This window comes from Mytilus galloprovincialis, chromosome 5 (genome assembly GCF_965363235.1).
Source record: "Mytilus galloprovincialis chromosome 5, xbMytGall1.hap1.1, whole genome shotgun sequence".
Classification (NCBI taxonomy): Eukaryota; Metazoa; Mollusca; class Bivalvia; order Mytilida; family Mytilidae; genus Mytilus; species Mytilus galloprovincialis.
In genome coordinates, this window is record NC_134842.1 from 84,599,594 (window position 1) to 84,615,961 (window position 16,368).

The 16,368-nt window shown below is 31.0% G+C and overlaps 1 protein-coding gene across 1 annotated transcript; it reads right to left on the minus strand.

Annotated features, from left to right (window-relative positions):
* Positions 1 to 1,208: 1,208 nt before the first annotated feature.
* Positions 1,209 to 15,412, minus strand: LOC143076567 (uncharacterized). The gene is made up of 5 exons (XM_076252392.1): positions 15,058 to 15,412; positions 14,198 to 14,307; positions 8,504 to 8,684; positions 4,603 to 4,749; positions 1,209 to 3,951 (listed from the first exon to the last, which is right to left on the minus strand). The coding sequence occupies exons 1-5, from the start codon at positions 15,362 to 15,364 to the stop codon at positions 3,791 to 3,793; spliced, it is 906 nt and encodes a 301-aa protein (XP_076108507.1). The 5' UTR covers positions 15,365 to 15,412; the 3' UTR covers positions 1,209 to 3,790.
* Between the last annotated feature and the right edge of the window lie 956 nt (positions 15,413 to 16,368).

Consider the following 16,368-nt stretch of genomic DNA (forward strand, 5'->3'; position numbering starts at 1 on the left):
TATTTTCTTTTGTTTTGAGACCCAAATAATACCAATGAAAAAAAATATAGGGTAAAAGTACGAGTCAGCCCTTTTCCCGACATATTTTAAATCTCAAATATCTCCAAAAGGAGATCCATGACCTAGTAATAGTTTCAGTTGATTTTTATCCTCAAAGTATGCTCTACCGGCTAATAGTATCCATTTTAATTCCTTGATTTATTAATTTTCACCTAACCTCACCTTAGAACATCCTTAAACGACAGAGACACTGACAACCGACATTTAACACAAAAAAACTAATGTGTACACACATCAAAGAATGGCTTGAACCCCAAAAAGCTTTAGGTGAACACAGGTGTTCTGGAAGTATTTCTTGCAAGAGAGCCACCATGTTGCTAGCTATAAATCATATGCGATGAAGGATGAAAGATATGTATAAAGAGTCAAGGAGTTAATGTAAAGCAGTTGAAATAATTATCCAATTATTTCTTGGTAAACAGGGAATAAAACACAGTTGATAAATTAAAGAAATGTAAAAGTACAAGTGGTAAATCAAATTTTATGCCGTCTTGTTTTGATCAATATTGTCAAAACTTGTTATTTTATGTTTACAAAATAAATATAATCGATCGGCTTTAACTTTAAAGCTTCGCCTTTGAAATTTGCAAATTGAATTTATTATTTTTTTATTTTCAAATGTAAAAAAAATCCGTAAAAAAATAATTGGCGTGGCCTTACTAGAGATATGATATAAAGGCTAACATGTATCCTGCTTTAGTTCATGTGACCGTAGAAAATGCTGGATTTAGTTTTGATGACTTATGTTCGATGGCATCTACATTGAAATCACTAGCTTGTATTTTTTGTCGGCTTAATTTCGGGCGTGGCAATTTTGAGAAAATACTTTTCAAGTACTTTTTGTTTTCTCTTGATAATATTTGTATTTTGGGATGCTGAGTTGCTGTTTATACATAATGATTTTGTATTTATTTTGGATACTCAAAATGTTGAAAAAGTTTTTTCTAAGTGTTTAGATGTGGGAATAACATAAGAATAACTCAGTGAATTACATGTTCTCAATAGAAACATCTGTCTATATAGGAATACACAATAAGACCAAAAGAAAAAGAAAGAAAAAAACACATTCAAATAACATTTAGAAAAAAGTAAAGCAACTGTAAATACCATGTTGTTAGATTAAAAATATATCATGTTGGAGTAAAAATATTATAGGTACAAATGAATAGCGTGAATCGTTATTTCACACGAACGTTCTTCCTCTGACTTTAAGGCTCCCACAACTTGATAATATGATATTATTTAAGAATCATCGTGTCCTGGATTGATGAATAATAAGAATTCAATAAACAAATACAGTTACCGTTCTAATTCCTGATCACATGACAAGTTTAACGTATTATAAAACAATACACTGAATATACAAAACCATAATGTATTCATGTGATTTATACATTTCATAAAATAATGAGTTGAATAAAAAGTACCGGTGTGTGATATGTGGTCTTTATCATGGCAACACGAAAGGTACAAAATGTAAACAATACATGAACTTCCTTTATAAATACTAGGGATGTCAACACGGTGAACATTTACTAATCGAGTAATCGATCATTTTATCGAGTGATACTCGAGTACTCACTCGGGAATATATCTACAAAACGGAAACACAAAAACACATATTCTACATTCTGTAGTGTGTTGTTCAACGGAAATAAAAATATCTACATATGTTTTTGGGACACTACGTGAACATCATAGTTATTAGTTTATTACCTACAAGCACTAATTAAGAAAATGAAATCTAATCAATATGACTTTATGAACACATATTTGAAAGTTATAACAAGAAAAAACCCATATCCAGGAATAGTAGTAGGTAGTCGTTTAGAAAACACATCTAATGTTAACAAAGAAGTCAGGATAAGAATTTTAACTGTTCACTGAGGGTCACCAGAGGATGCAAACAATTTATTTTGTCTTGTTATTATTGAGGACATTTGGTTTTCAAACTTTGTAAATAACAGTCTTGAAGATAAACATATTTGCTCTACCGATATCGATAATAAGATATGTTTAATATAAAGTCTTAGCTTATGTATAGCCCACGTATTTTGGAGGCATTTTACATTACAAATAAGTTCAATCATTACTCATTTTATTTATAAGAACGATCAATCAGTGATACCAGTTTAATTTTCTGAAAGAGGTTCTCAGAGAATTTCTTTCTTTTTATTAAAAAAAGACAGCAATATTCTCAAATGACACCGATAAGTCGAGTATTGTTTCAATGTTCAATACTCAGTTTTACTCGAGCGATACTCGAATACTCGAGTTCACGTTGACATCCATGATAAATACATATCAATAAAAAACAGAAAAGTCTTAATTAAGTATTTAAATTATGATTAAATGTCAAATGCTATTGTTAAATCTAAATCAAATGGTATTTTTGTTACTCTACTTATGCAAAGCTTTTTGACACACTTGTATGGTCAGTCGTCATCGATTATGTTGCTTCAAATTGCAGAACAACTGAACTCTCTTGCATAAATGAAGTACAAAACAAAGCGATGAGATATTTTATGGATGTATGAAAGCATGCACCAAATTTATTTCTGTATGGTGATATGGACTGTATTGCATGCAATGAGGGCAATAGACAGCTGTTTAAGATTATGAATCAGATTATGTAAAATGTAAAATGATAGATTTAACAGTATATTGTTTGTATAATTTTATTAACGATTAAAACTGATGAATAAATGATTTATAATCAGTTTATTTATATTCATAATTATAAATCAACTGTTTTCAAACTTACTTAGGCTTTTCTACCTCAGGATTAGTTAACCTTAGCTGTATTTTGCAAAACTTTAGGGAATGTTTTGGTCCCCAATGCTCTTCAACTTCGAAATTAATTTGGCCTTTATAACATTTTTTTTCTTCAAGAGTCACTAATGAGTCTTTTGTAGACGAACCGCGCTTCTGGTGCAAATATAAAATACCAATCCTGGTATCTATGATGACTTTATTTGCAAAGATATTAAAAGAAACGAACAATTCAACTCGAAAATTAATCAAGAGATATTATGATGATCTTTCTTTGATTTCAATTTTACCTTATTCTGTTAAAAACATTTTCATGGCGTTCATTTACGTACTGTTTGTGTATGAACAATATTCAATTTAGTTAAAATTTATCAAGATACATATCAAAATTGAATACCAGTATGACACATGTATAAATGGTATGGAAAAAATTGAACAACTATTACCTCTTAATGTATGATTATTTTTTTTTTTATTTTATTTCAACAACAAACACAACAGGTGTATAGAACTATAATCATATATTGTCATTCATATTCAAGTATATACTTACGCCAATTTATGTACATATAAAAAAGTCATTCTAAACAAATTGTACATTTCAATAATATATAAAAACAAATATTTATAATAGAATAGCATAGCAGAATTATGCTGTATAAAAGTAAATATATGCATCACTAAAAAAAATATACGTGATAATGCACTAAATAAAAAAATATGTGATACTTAATGTATGATCATGGAAAAAACTCTTTTCACGAGCTAGTCTAATAAACAAAAAACTTTTTAAAGGTATTTTCAGCCATCTGTTAATAATTTATCAGCAAGATTCATTTTCCACATTTTTCAAAAGATATCAGAAAGCATATGTACAGTGTATGCTCTCGGATAGTACTGATGCAAGCATGACAAGTGAAAGCTGACGCCCTTGACATTAAAGATATGATAAATACTGTCAAGAATCCGAATTTTCTGAAATAAGTGATTGCTCGTCTTGTTCATTTTCTAAATGTACACCTTGTCCTTGAATGCCATTATCATTTAAGTGTGGATTTTCTGTTTTGTGTGTCGATTGAAACATTCTCAAAACCGAACTTTGTATGTGCTTTCGTGCAACTGTAAAAGACAAGTAAAATTAATAAACACTTCATTATTTACATGTTGTAGTAAACACAAATACATGTTTATTCCACGTATATTTCAATCTAAACAAAAGTCATATTGCATTAGATATAAGTCTGTATTAAAATTCAACACAATATATCTTTTTAAGGGACCGGTCATTAATCATCGCCAATTGGGGATTATTTTGATGCACTGGGAAAATGTGAATGAACCCCTTTTTTAGTTTTGAAAAATATATTTGACACCCTCCTGATATAAAAACCTGATCGTAAAATGAATTAGAATGTCATGTTGATTTAAAATTTTCTTTTCTATAATTTAAAATTTTAATTCAAACGGAAAACAATTATTTTCATGTCAGTTTGGTTTATTCATTAAGCACACATTGTGATATCTTTTGTTAATGGTATTAAACATTACACTTCATGTTTTGAAATACAGATATTTTTTCTGCTGTGCAAGTGTGATACTATATAAAAGATTTTCTAAAAGTACAATAACTCAATTTAATATGTTGCTTATACATGTTATATGTAGCTACCTAACTGTAATAGATATAACTAATATCAGCAATATACTTTAATTTTTTTAGATTTAATCTAAAGAAAATGCTTACTAATAGTTAACGCATAAATTACTTACGAACACATAAAACCACAAAAACAACCAGTAATGCACATACGCATGCCACTACTACTACAGCAATATCGTTGTGTGAAGAGGATTTTTTGTTAAAACTTTCTTCTGTCGGTGAAGTGTTTTCATTGACACTGGTTTCAGATGAGTAAGCTAAAAATATATCAATAATAGTTATGCTAAACGAATTATAACCCATAACCTATAACTATTCCTCTTTTCTCTTCATACAATAATTCAATGGCTCATTCAGTAAAATTAAGCAGATTTCTTTTCTTTTGATATGAGACCTAAATAATATCAATGCAAATATAAGCTTATATAAATATCCTGGTGTTCAAGAGTAATCATTAGTTGTCGTCTGTCATATTTGTTTTAGCTTATCCTCTTGTTGTAAAGAAGACTTTTTTGTTTTTGTTGAATAAACTGAATGTGACTTTTGACCTTAGAAATTATGGTTGTTTTCAACAATTCCTGTCAAGATTTGTCATACTCAGTTCAATAATTTGAGAAAAAGTCTAGTATAATGATATATCAACAACGATTCAAGCGAAATTTCTTCGAAAAATACAAACAAAGCCGCATCATGATAGACTATATTGTGGACCAATAAATGATCAAATATTTATCTCATCTGTATACAAGCAGTTGGTGGTACCAAACTAAAATTACTTCGGCTGGTTTATTTTTCATAAATGTTTTACAAAATATTTACTTTGACCCTTTGAAAAAAATATCAATATTAAAAAAAACTTGAACCAGACACGTAATGGGAAAATTTGTTGGATATATAGAAATTTGACAAACACTTAGCTTGATCCTTGAGAAGATACATATTTTCTTAACAATAGAACGTGATATAAACGTTCAACCGATTTTACAGAGTTATCTCCCTGTAGTGGTATGTTTGCAGTTTGTTAATTTGACCAAAAAGTTAAGTCCACAAAGTATTAGATTTTTAACTAAATATAGACTGTGGTCACACAAATTAAATATAGAATATGTTAGATTCACTAAAAAAGCAAGAAATGAAAGATTATGTATCTTATGTATCCATGGTGTCATCGAGGATGAGTTTCATTTTATTTCAAAATGTCCAAAATATGACAATATCAGAAAATATAAAAAGGTATTATTATACAAATGCATCTGTTTTATATTAGTTCAATTATTGTCAACAAAGAATGTATCGGAATTGTCTAATTTATGAAAATATCTAAAATACGCCACAGATATAAGATTTTCATGACAATTTATACTATGAATTCTTGCCTCCGATTGTATTTTAAATGTTCTGTTATGATATACATGTATATACGTATGATATATCTATAAGCTGTATTGCGTCTGGTTTGAAATAAACTATGATGTACCACCTTAAGGATGATAAATACAACTAACGGATATCTTTCTCTATCTTATAGACCACTGGGCGATGCCACTGCTGGTGGACCTTTCGTCCCCGAGGGTATCACCAGCTTAGTAGTCAACATTTCGGTGTTGAATGTGGTCATTTTTTATAAATTTCCTGTTTACAAAACTTTGAACTTTTCAAAAAACTAAGGATTTTCTTATTTCAGGCTTAGATTTCCTTAGCCGTATTTGGCACATCTTTTTGGAATTTGGATCCTCAATGCTCTTCAACTTTGTACTTGTTTGGCTTTATTTATATTTCGATATGAGCGTCACTGATGAGTCTTATGTAGACGAAACACGCGTCTGGCGTGCTAAATTATAATCTTTGTACCTTTGATTATTATTTGATTATTATATAGTCTCATTTGGTCAACTTAGAGCTCAAATTTCTCAAAATTTCAACTTTTTGGGACAATAAACATAATGTACATGCTTTAGTAACCATGTAATCTTAAATTCCAAAATATTCTATAGAAATCCAAAAAAATAAATTAAGATGCTTTTAAATAACATTTATCTATGTTTATGACCCAGATATGTTTTACTGCAATAAAATGAAGTATTTGTCACCTACAACTGTCAAATTCAAAGGAATCTTTTTTTTTACCCATTTTCGTATACAACCGGATGTGACGTACTATGATTTAGTAGTATCATACATACATTTTGCCGTTTGTTTTCTTGTTTAAACTTGTTAACTTTTAGGACCTTTATAGAGAACTATATGTTATGTGCTTTGCACATTGATAAAGTTCATTTGGAGAACAACTTATTGCTTAATTTATGTCCAATTTGACTGTAATAAAGGTCTTTCCTTTTTCTTTAAGGAAAGACCTCACTGTATTTCTTCTGATTATTATTATTATTCTTTCCGCCAAACTTTAACGACTTTTCCCCAAAAAAGAACGGGACATGTTAAAATGATATTAGGTATCTAGTATCGGTTGACCAAAAGCTATCTTGTGTTTACGGCACGACCCCGTAACATTTCCTTTGTAGCGGTTATCTCCCTTAACACCGAAAACCTTGTTTTCATTTTAACTCCATAACCATAATAGGTAGAAAAAAAACGAAGGGTGGAATTTGTTCAGGAGCAGACCTTGGATCTTCGTTACATTTGGATCGAGAAGATTCAACGACTCACTGGTAGGGTTATGCCCCTTTGAAAATTAACAAATATCGGTTGGCCACTAAAACTCAAAAACCGTAAGTTATAGCCACCTAGGATCTTCACCAATGATTATCAATACACGTGACCATGAAAATTGACCTAAGGTCAAAGGTCAAGCTCATGACCTAGATTTTGACGTAAGCTTGTTATCGGATTTACTTAATTACCGTAAAAGATGGCTGATAAAATGTAACGGAGAAAATGTGTGTCTTGTCAAGATAAACATTTGTTATGTTGGGTCCAAAATTATTGGACCAACTATCATGGACCTAGGGTACCAAAACTGTTTTTCCGGTCCGAAATGATGATTTTTTGCTTATAACTCAAAAGAGGTTAGAGATAGAAAGAAACTTTGAATTGCAAAAATATTCAGCATAATGAGACCTATACAATTAGGTCAAGGTCAGAGTTCAAGGTCCCTAGCAACGACATAAAACACCGTAGCAAACTTATATTTTTGAACTTAGAAGACTATGAATAATATAAATATGCAATTTTTAATACTGGAAATGACATTTTTGTCCCTAGCAACGACATATAAGTCCTTTTCAATCACTTATTTGTTTAACTTTAAAGACTATGAATAGTGCATATCACATTCATAATACTTGAAGTAATATTTTTATCCTTAGGAATGATTTTTGTCCTTAACAACCCCTTGTTATGAACATAAAAGTCCTTAGCAACATTTTTTGTGAACTAAGAAGACTATCAATAAAAGAGAAAAGGAAAGACCTTTTCATTGTTCATGAACAATTGATTTTTAATTGGTTGTTGTTTTTATTGACAATCTTACATCTAAATTAGTGTTGTTTGCATTGCTCCTGATACATATGCATGGATGATCTTAAATTCGGTTGAGAGAACAAAAAATGAATAACATAGGATAAAACATAAGGGATTTCAAAAAACAGCTTTTGGAATCGAATACGTTCCGAATTACCTTTTACATGTGATTATTTTTGTTACCTTAACGTTAAGTTATAGATCTTCCATGCATATTCAGAACGAGAACACAAAACGAAATACATTTTCAAATGTTTGGTTGATCTACTGAGATGAAGATTCACTGAAACTAAACAATTGTCTGAAGGAAGACGATCCATGTTGTTATAACACGATACCACTCGAGAAAACCGAATTTAAATGAATTAGGGAGGAAATGGGACAGACATAATAAAAAGATTGCATAGCAACAAATTTCTACATTATAAGTAATGCTTTTATCACATGTCTGAAGGATGCGAACACCAAAGTGTATGTTTATTCTTGAATCAGTTGAAACAAAACCACTAGACAACTATTGAAACAGAGACAAACCTGGACAGCTAGATGTATTGTGTCCTTCAAACTTTATCTGATATGTTTTCAGTGCACATTGTATTCTTGGTTTCTTATTACAATCTTCATCGACAAGTTTATATTCTTTCACAAAGTTTACACTGTAGAAAAGTCCACTTTTCCTGTGAGTCAACTGAACTTGTTTCGACACCACCCGATTCTGTAATCAAAAGGAATAAATCAAAATATTAATGATTCGAATGAGCAAAGTTTTGCTAAATTTAAGAATGACGATAAATCAAAATTAAAGTGAAATAATTTAATTTTGGATGTAACGCGTCTTCTGATTGGGTGACGTTATTTTATTATCAGCCCGTAGACATAATTAAGTCATGTGACCGTGACATCATCAACGTTTTAGCATGGTTTTCTACGGTTTAAAATTTAGAATTAAGTTTTAAGAAATGACTGTAATATTTTTTTCTGTCTTATCGAAATAACATTAAAAATATGGTGCACACTGTTAAAAAAAACCCGCTACGCGCGTTATTCAGTGTGCACCAAATATTTTATGTTATTTCTTCATAGACAGAAAAAAATATTACAGTCATTCCTTAATTACAAAATAAAATATGAAATAACTCGGATCAAACAGTCACCTCGAAAGACAACACAACTTAATACCGACGGAATTTTGATTTACTAACCACGGCAAAGTTTATCATAATAAAAACTTTCATGAAATGTAATGTGTCTTATATATAAAAGGTTTCATCATCTACTGTCACCTACCACAAGTATGAATACACTAATATGTAAACATGGGAATGTCAATTAACCAAAATATGTTTAAGCTTGAATCGAAATGAAGGGCATATTTCTTGTTTCATAAGGCTCTATCTTATTGATTCATTTCCCTGCCAACATTTATGTATGAATTGTACCCAGTAAACAATGCTTAGATCAGATGAAGTTGTACCAATGTGGTCAAATAAGATGCAAATTAAATATCGTTTTAATTCAAATACACTCAGGATAACTAAACGGTTGTAGACTCTTTAATGATAAAGGAATATAAGTGTTATGTTTTTTTTTTAATATCTCTGATTTTGAAGATTACAAAAAACTTTGGAGACATGAAAGAATAAGTTTTCCACACAGAAGTTAAAGTAAAGAGCATGTCAGCAAGGCTATCCTTTAACACTGATATCACCGATTTGCATACCAACAAAAGTATAAATTTCAAGTTTGTTCTAGCGAGTTTAAATAAGTTCAATTATTGTCAACAAAGAATGTTTTGGAATTGTCTAATTTAGGAAAATATCTGAAATACGCCACAGATATAATATTTTCATGACAATTTATACTATAAAGTCTTGCCTCCGATTGTATTTTAAATGTTCTGTTATGATATACATGTATATATCTATGATATACCTATAAGCTGTATTGCGTCTGGTTTGAAATAAACTATGATGTACCACCTTAAGGATGATAAATACAACTAACGGATATCTTTGTATTCCTTATATGGTCTCATTTGGTCCATTTAGAGCTCAAATTTCTCAAAATTTCATTTTTTTTTTTGGCCAATAAATATAATGTACATGCTTTAGTAACCATGTAATCTCAAAATTCCAAAATAATCTATAGAAATCCAAAATAAAAAAAAAATGATGCTTTTAAATACCAATGATCTATGTTTATGACCCAGATATGTTTTACTGCAATGAAATGAAGTATTTATTACCTGCAACTGTCAAATTCAAAGGAATCTTTTTGTAAGGCCTCGCAACGAAGTTGTCGGTGCTATATAGTTTTACCCTTGTCCGAAATTCCGTCATTCCGCAACAAACCATTATACGGAGTTTTTTTCTAAACGCCTTCAAATAATGAGCTAATTTTTGGTATGTGAGTTAACCATAATGAGTTACAGATCAAGTTTAAATTTCGTTCATCTCCACTAATTTTTGCTGAAATCACGGGCGTTGGACTTTGAGAAATTATTGAAAATCATAGTTATACGGACTTTTGTTCTAAACGCCTTCAAATATGGGGCTGATTTTTGGTATGTGAGTTAACTATGAGGTTAAAGTACAGAGCATGTCAGCAAGGCTATCCTTTACAATTGATATCACCGATTTGCATACCAATATAAGTATAAACTTCATGTTTGTTCTGGCGAGTTTCAGATAATACCAAACACCTTGACTTTAATCATTTGACTCGTTTAATTTTCATAAGATGTTGAATTTTTTTTTTACTTTGACCCTTTGATGAAAATATATGAAAAACTTGAAAAAGTTCATTAGATATATAACAGTTTGACAAACACTAATTTTTAATCATTCAGTAAGCTTGATATTTCCTAAACAATACAACGTGACTAAAACGTTCCGCTGATTTTGATCCCTGTAGTGTTATGTTCCTCCTTAACGAAACAAAAATAATAAAACTTTGTAAAAGAACATTGTTCTAATTTTGATGCAATGCAGTACAAGAGAGGCAGTAGATACCAAGGGAATATTCAAAAGTCATAAGTTGATAAAAAACAAAACCAGATGCTCCGCAGGGCGTAGCTTTATACGACCGCAGAGGTTGAACCCTGAACGGTTGGGGCAAGTATGGACACAACATTCAAGCTGGATTCAGCTCTAAATTTGGATTGTGATTAAATAGTTGACACATCATAGGTTTCTGACACAGAATGAATGTGTTCTAATGAACTTAATTTTTTTGTTTTCTCTTAGAGCAATTCACTATGCTGTTGAATATTAATCCTCTCAAAAAAATGTTTGAAGAAATTTTCTTTTTTATTTATGAAATTTCAAATGAGAAAAATTGAACCCAATTTTTTTAATCACATCCCCCTTTCCCTTATTCCAAAACTAATCTCAATTAAAATTTCTAATGGAGTTTGCAACAATAACAACTCATTTAAATACATCATAAAATATTAAGATGTAAAAAAAACTGCTTGTTATCACTGAATGGTAAAGATTATTTTAATTTATCAGTTGGTAGTAAAAAGTTAATATACATTGTATATTGTATATAACAAAGATTTAAGTTGATTCTGGACAAAGAAAGATAACCCCAATTAAAAAAAAATCTTGCTATTGCACAATATTTTGCAATTAGATATTTCTTGCTTACTATTCTGGACAAAGAAAGATAACTCTAATTAAAAAAAAATTGTTATTTCACAATATTGTGCAATTAGATATTTCTTGCCATTGCGCAATACTGTGCAATTGAAAAGACTTGCTATTGCACAATACTTAATATAATAATTTTAGATCCTGATTTGGACCAACTTGAAAACTGGGCCCATAATAAAAAAATCTAAGTACATTTTTAGATTCAGCATATCAAAGAACCCCAAGATTTCAATTTTTGTTAAAATTAGACTAAGTTTAATTTTGGACCCTTTGGACTTTAGTGTAGACCAATTTGAAAACAGGACCAAAAATGAAGAATCTACATACACAGTTAGATTTGGTATATCAAAGAACCCCATTTATTCAATTTTTGATGAAATCAAACAAAGTTTAATTTTGGACCCCGATTTGGACCAACTTGAATCTAAGTACATTTTTAGATTCAGCATATCAAAGAACCTAACTGATTCATTTTTTGTCAAAATCAAACTAAGTTTAATTTTGGACCCTTTGGACCTTAATGTAGACCAATTTGAAAACGGGACCAAAAGTTAAGAATCTACATACACAGTCATGACAGTTAGATTCGGCATATCAAAGAACCCCAATTATTCAATTTTGATGAAATCAAACAAAGTTTAGTTTTGGACCCTTTGGGCCCCTTATTCTGTTGGGACCAAAACTCCCAAAATCAATACCAACTTCCTTTTATGGTCATAAACCTTGTGTTTAAATTTCATAGATTTCTATTTACTTATACTAACGTTATGGTGCGAAAACCAAGAAAAATGCTTATTTGGGTCCCTTTTTGGCCCCTAATTCCTAAACTGTTGGGACCTAAACTCCCAAAATCAATACCAACCTTCCTTTTGTAGTCATTAACATTGTGTTTAAATTTCATTGATTTTTATTTACTTAAACTAAAGTTATTGTGCGAAAACCAAGAATAATGCTTATTTGGGCCCTTTTTTGGCCCCTAATTCCTAAACTGTTGAAACCAAAACTCCCAAAATCAATTCCAACCGTTCTTTTGTGGTCATAAACCTTGTGTCAAAATTTCATAGATTTCTATTAACTTAAACTAAAGTTATAGTGCGAAAAACAAGAAAATGCTTATTTGGGCCCTTTTTGGCCCCTAATTCCTAAAATGTTGGGACCAAAACTCCCAAAATCAATACCAACCTTCCTTTTGTGGTCATAAACCTTGTGTTAAAATTTCATAGATTTCCATTCACTTTTACTAAAGTTAGAGTGCGAAAACTAAAAGTATTCGGACGACGACGACGACGACGCCAACGTGATAGCAATATACGACGAAAATTTTTTCAAATTTTGCGGTCGTATAAAAACTAGAAACATATGAGACTAAAGACTATGCAACACGAACTCCTACAACAACGGGGTTGATATCAAATGCACAGAATTTGTTAAGCACAACGTTCTTACACACGTGGCACCAGTCGCGTTGCTCCTATAAGTACAAACGCGGTTAAGAAGCCTTTTATAGCTTACTAGGTGGTATGGGCTTTGCTCATTGTTGAAGGCCGTACGGTGACCTATAGTTGTTAATGTCTGTGTCATTTTGGTCTTTTGTGGATAGTTGTCTTATTGGCAATCATACCACGTCTTCTTTTTTATAAGACAAATTCGGGGACAAGAGAACGGACTTTGGTTACAACAATTGCAAAACATCCGTTGTCATTCATCTATCCAACCGATATTCAAAAACGGTCAACCTACTCTGGACGGATTCAAAAAAACTTTCGAAAGATTGATCTTTTCTTCATATATTGGGAACCTTTGTTTAACTGCCTTGGAAGAAACAACAATCAAAGAATCATGATAGGAAATGAATGACATGGGATATCGATTATATTATGCGATTTATACCGGAATGATGCTTCGTAGAAATGGAAAATTGGCATTATGCTATTTTCATATAAGGTGTTATACCAACAAATCATGGTACGTCACATCCGGTTGAATACGAAAATAGGTCGAAAAAAAATATATCCTTGAATTTGACAGTTGTAGGTAATTAATCCTACATTTTATTGAAGTAAAAGGTTTCTGTGTCATAAACATGCATATGTCTTGAGTATTTCAAAGCACCATTATTTTTTTTTTTTTCATTTGGGATTTCTAGAGAATATATTGTTATCTTGAGGTTACATGGTGACTAAACCTTGTACACAGATAAAATAAGGGGAGAAGTGTGATTGGTTAACTTCCAATGATGGTTATTTTCTTATATGCAATGAAATGTTATGTGAATTTTTTTTCTATAGTATTGGACAGGATAAAACTTTACTCATGCCAAGTATTTCTCTATTTGAAACAAAGAAAAGTTCTACAGATTTTTTTGAAAGGTGCAAATTTAACAAAGACTAATAGGGGAAAATCAATGGTGGTATTACACCTATAACCGCCATTAGACTCAGGGGTTTTAATTTTTCGACAAGTTATAATGACGATACAATAAATTTGCAAAATGCTCATTGAACCTCTATACTGTTTATAATAGCAATACAAATTTGCTCATAATTTCGCCTATAAAGTACATGATATTTACCCCAATGTAAACTGAGCAATTTGGCAATGGGTATACTTTTCTTATTTGCATTTTGATTTTCAACGTATCATTGTATGATGTTATTGAAGCATTAGCTGCATCTGGTAAATCTGAAATGAAATCTTTATCTGATAGATATGTAGCATAAAAAGTCAATATTCGCTTTCATTTATCACCAACTGTGGGACAATTGTGAAATTGTTTGAGAAATAATAAGCATTCTTATACTAAGACTTATGTCCGAATTTCGATACCACAAGTAACACGACAGATGTCGCATGCGTAGCAGGAACTGATAACCATTTAAGAAAACCTGAGATCAGCTCCGTTTTTTGTGAACTTATATTTCATCTTACTGTATAGTGTTTTGTTTACTGGTCCTCGTTAGTTTTCTCGTTTTTCGTTTTTGGCCATGGTGCTGTTAGTTTTTCTTCGACTTCTTAATTTTTGGTATCTTCCGCCTCATTATTTACATGTAACATCTGATGTTTTGACCCATAAATCTTTAAGTCTTGAATTCAAACACATACCGGTATTTGGCGAGGACACATGTTCTTTACCCTTAAGAAGCGATAAAGTAATTTAGCAGTTCTGACTGAATGAGGTGTTTTGACGTATTACAGGAATATAATAAAAGTTACACTACTTTAGTTATCCTGTTATCGCCAATTTGAAAGGCATAATCAAGACAATAAAAAATATTTTCATCTGAGTGCAGTTTTCTTGTTTAGTAATTAAATGCAAAACATAATGCATGTTTCCAGAAAAAGAATTTCAACACCCGCTCAATAGCTATACACGTTTACTGCAAAAACAACACTCATTTCTGTTAAATGCAATTTTGAAAATATACCACTTACATTGAAAATGTTTTCCGTCAAGGTTTAATGTGTGTGTGCTGGCGTAAAATCCACACGAGCAAGTATAGTTAACATTAATGTCTGTGATGGAAAAGTTTTTAATAATCAGTGAAAACTGACTTGACAACAGGTTAACCTTCTCTTCGTATTTCTCATCATTCACAGAAACCCCATTGTACATTAGTCCTCGGCCATTAGTTCCTCCTGACCATTGCCGTACAGGACAATCTTTCGAATTCTTCAACGGAAGAAAGGTATAACATGTTAGCATAACATCCCGTCCAAATTCAGCAGGGTATGTAGTCATATTCCAAGTGACTAAAATAGAAAGAGCAACATGAATTCATACTTACTAGACTACTACATTCACGCGTAATGTTATGTTATTTATGAATTATTAGAGATTTCCAATAAAATGACTTTACTCGACATTACCGACCTAACTCAACGTATTTCGTCCTACTGCATTGAAGCATGACGGAGGGGAGCATACACTGCATGCATTTTTTGCTCTTTGAACACGCAATGTTTGCTGGAATATATTTTAAGTAAAAATCAACCCTACCTATTTTTTTTTATCTTTAAATATTTTGTCATTAAACTTTGAACGATTTTATTGACACACATATTATAATGTAATAAGTAATTTAGAAACTTGTAATCAAATACACCCATCATTTCTTGTCATTTCACATGACCCATATTTTAATTCTTCTCCAATTATGAATTTTAAAAACTTCCAAGACAAAATTTAGCATGAAAATATTAAAATAATGAATTCCGAAGCGAGAAGGTTGCCTTTTAATTGTTTTTACAAGTTTTAACATTTAAAGAAGATTCCAACACACCCGAATGTAAAAGGTGTACTCAACTATTTATAATTTACTTGAAAATAATTTGATGTGAACAGCAATTCATATCATTGATATATTTATCAAATAGTACTTTTTCGTCTTTACCTATACAAATGTTCTATGTCCATGTATACTTTAACGTGCATTCGAGATACAGGATAGAGGGCGTACCCCCCCCCCCCCCCCCCCCCCTTTCGATCGCTGAAAATCTCATGTTTCCACAATATCTATACAAATTTTTAGCGTATAATCGTCCACATTATTTTTCGCATCGCTCCGCTTGTCAGTATGAATTCAATTATCGACAACTACAACATCCGGCCATAATCCCAAATTGTATTGAAAGAAAAAACTTAAACGATTGTCGTTCAACTTAAATACTTCTTAAAACAACAATGTCTGAACATTAAGCATCTCGCATGAGATTTAAGAGTTAAGACTACATACTGAATTGGTT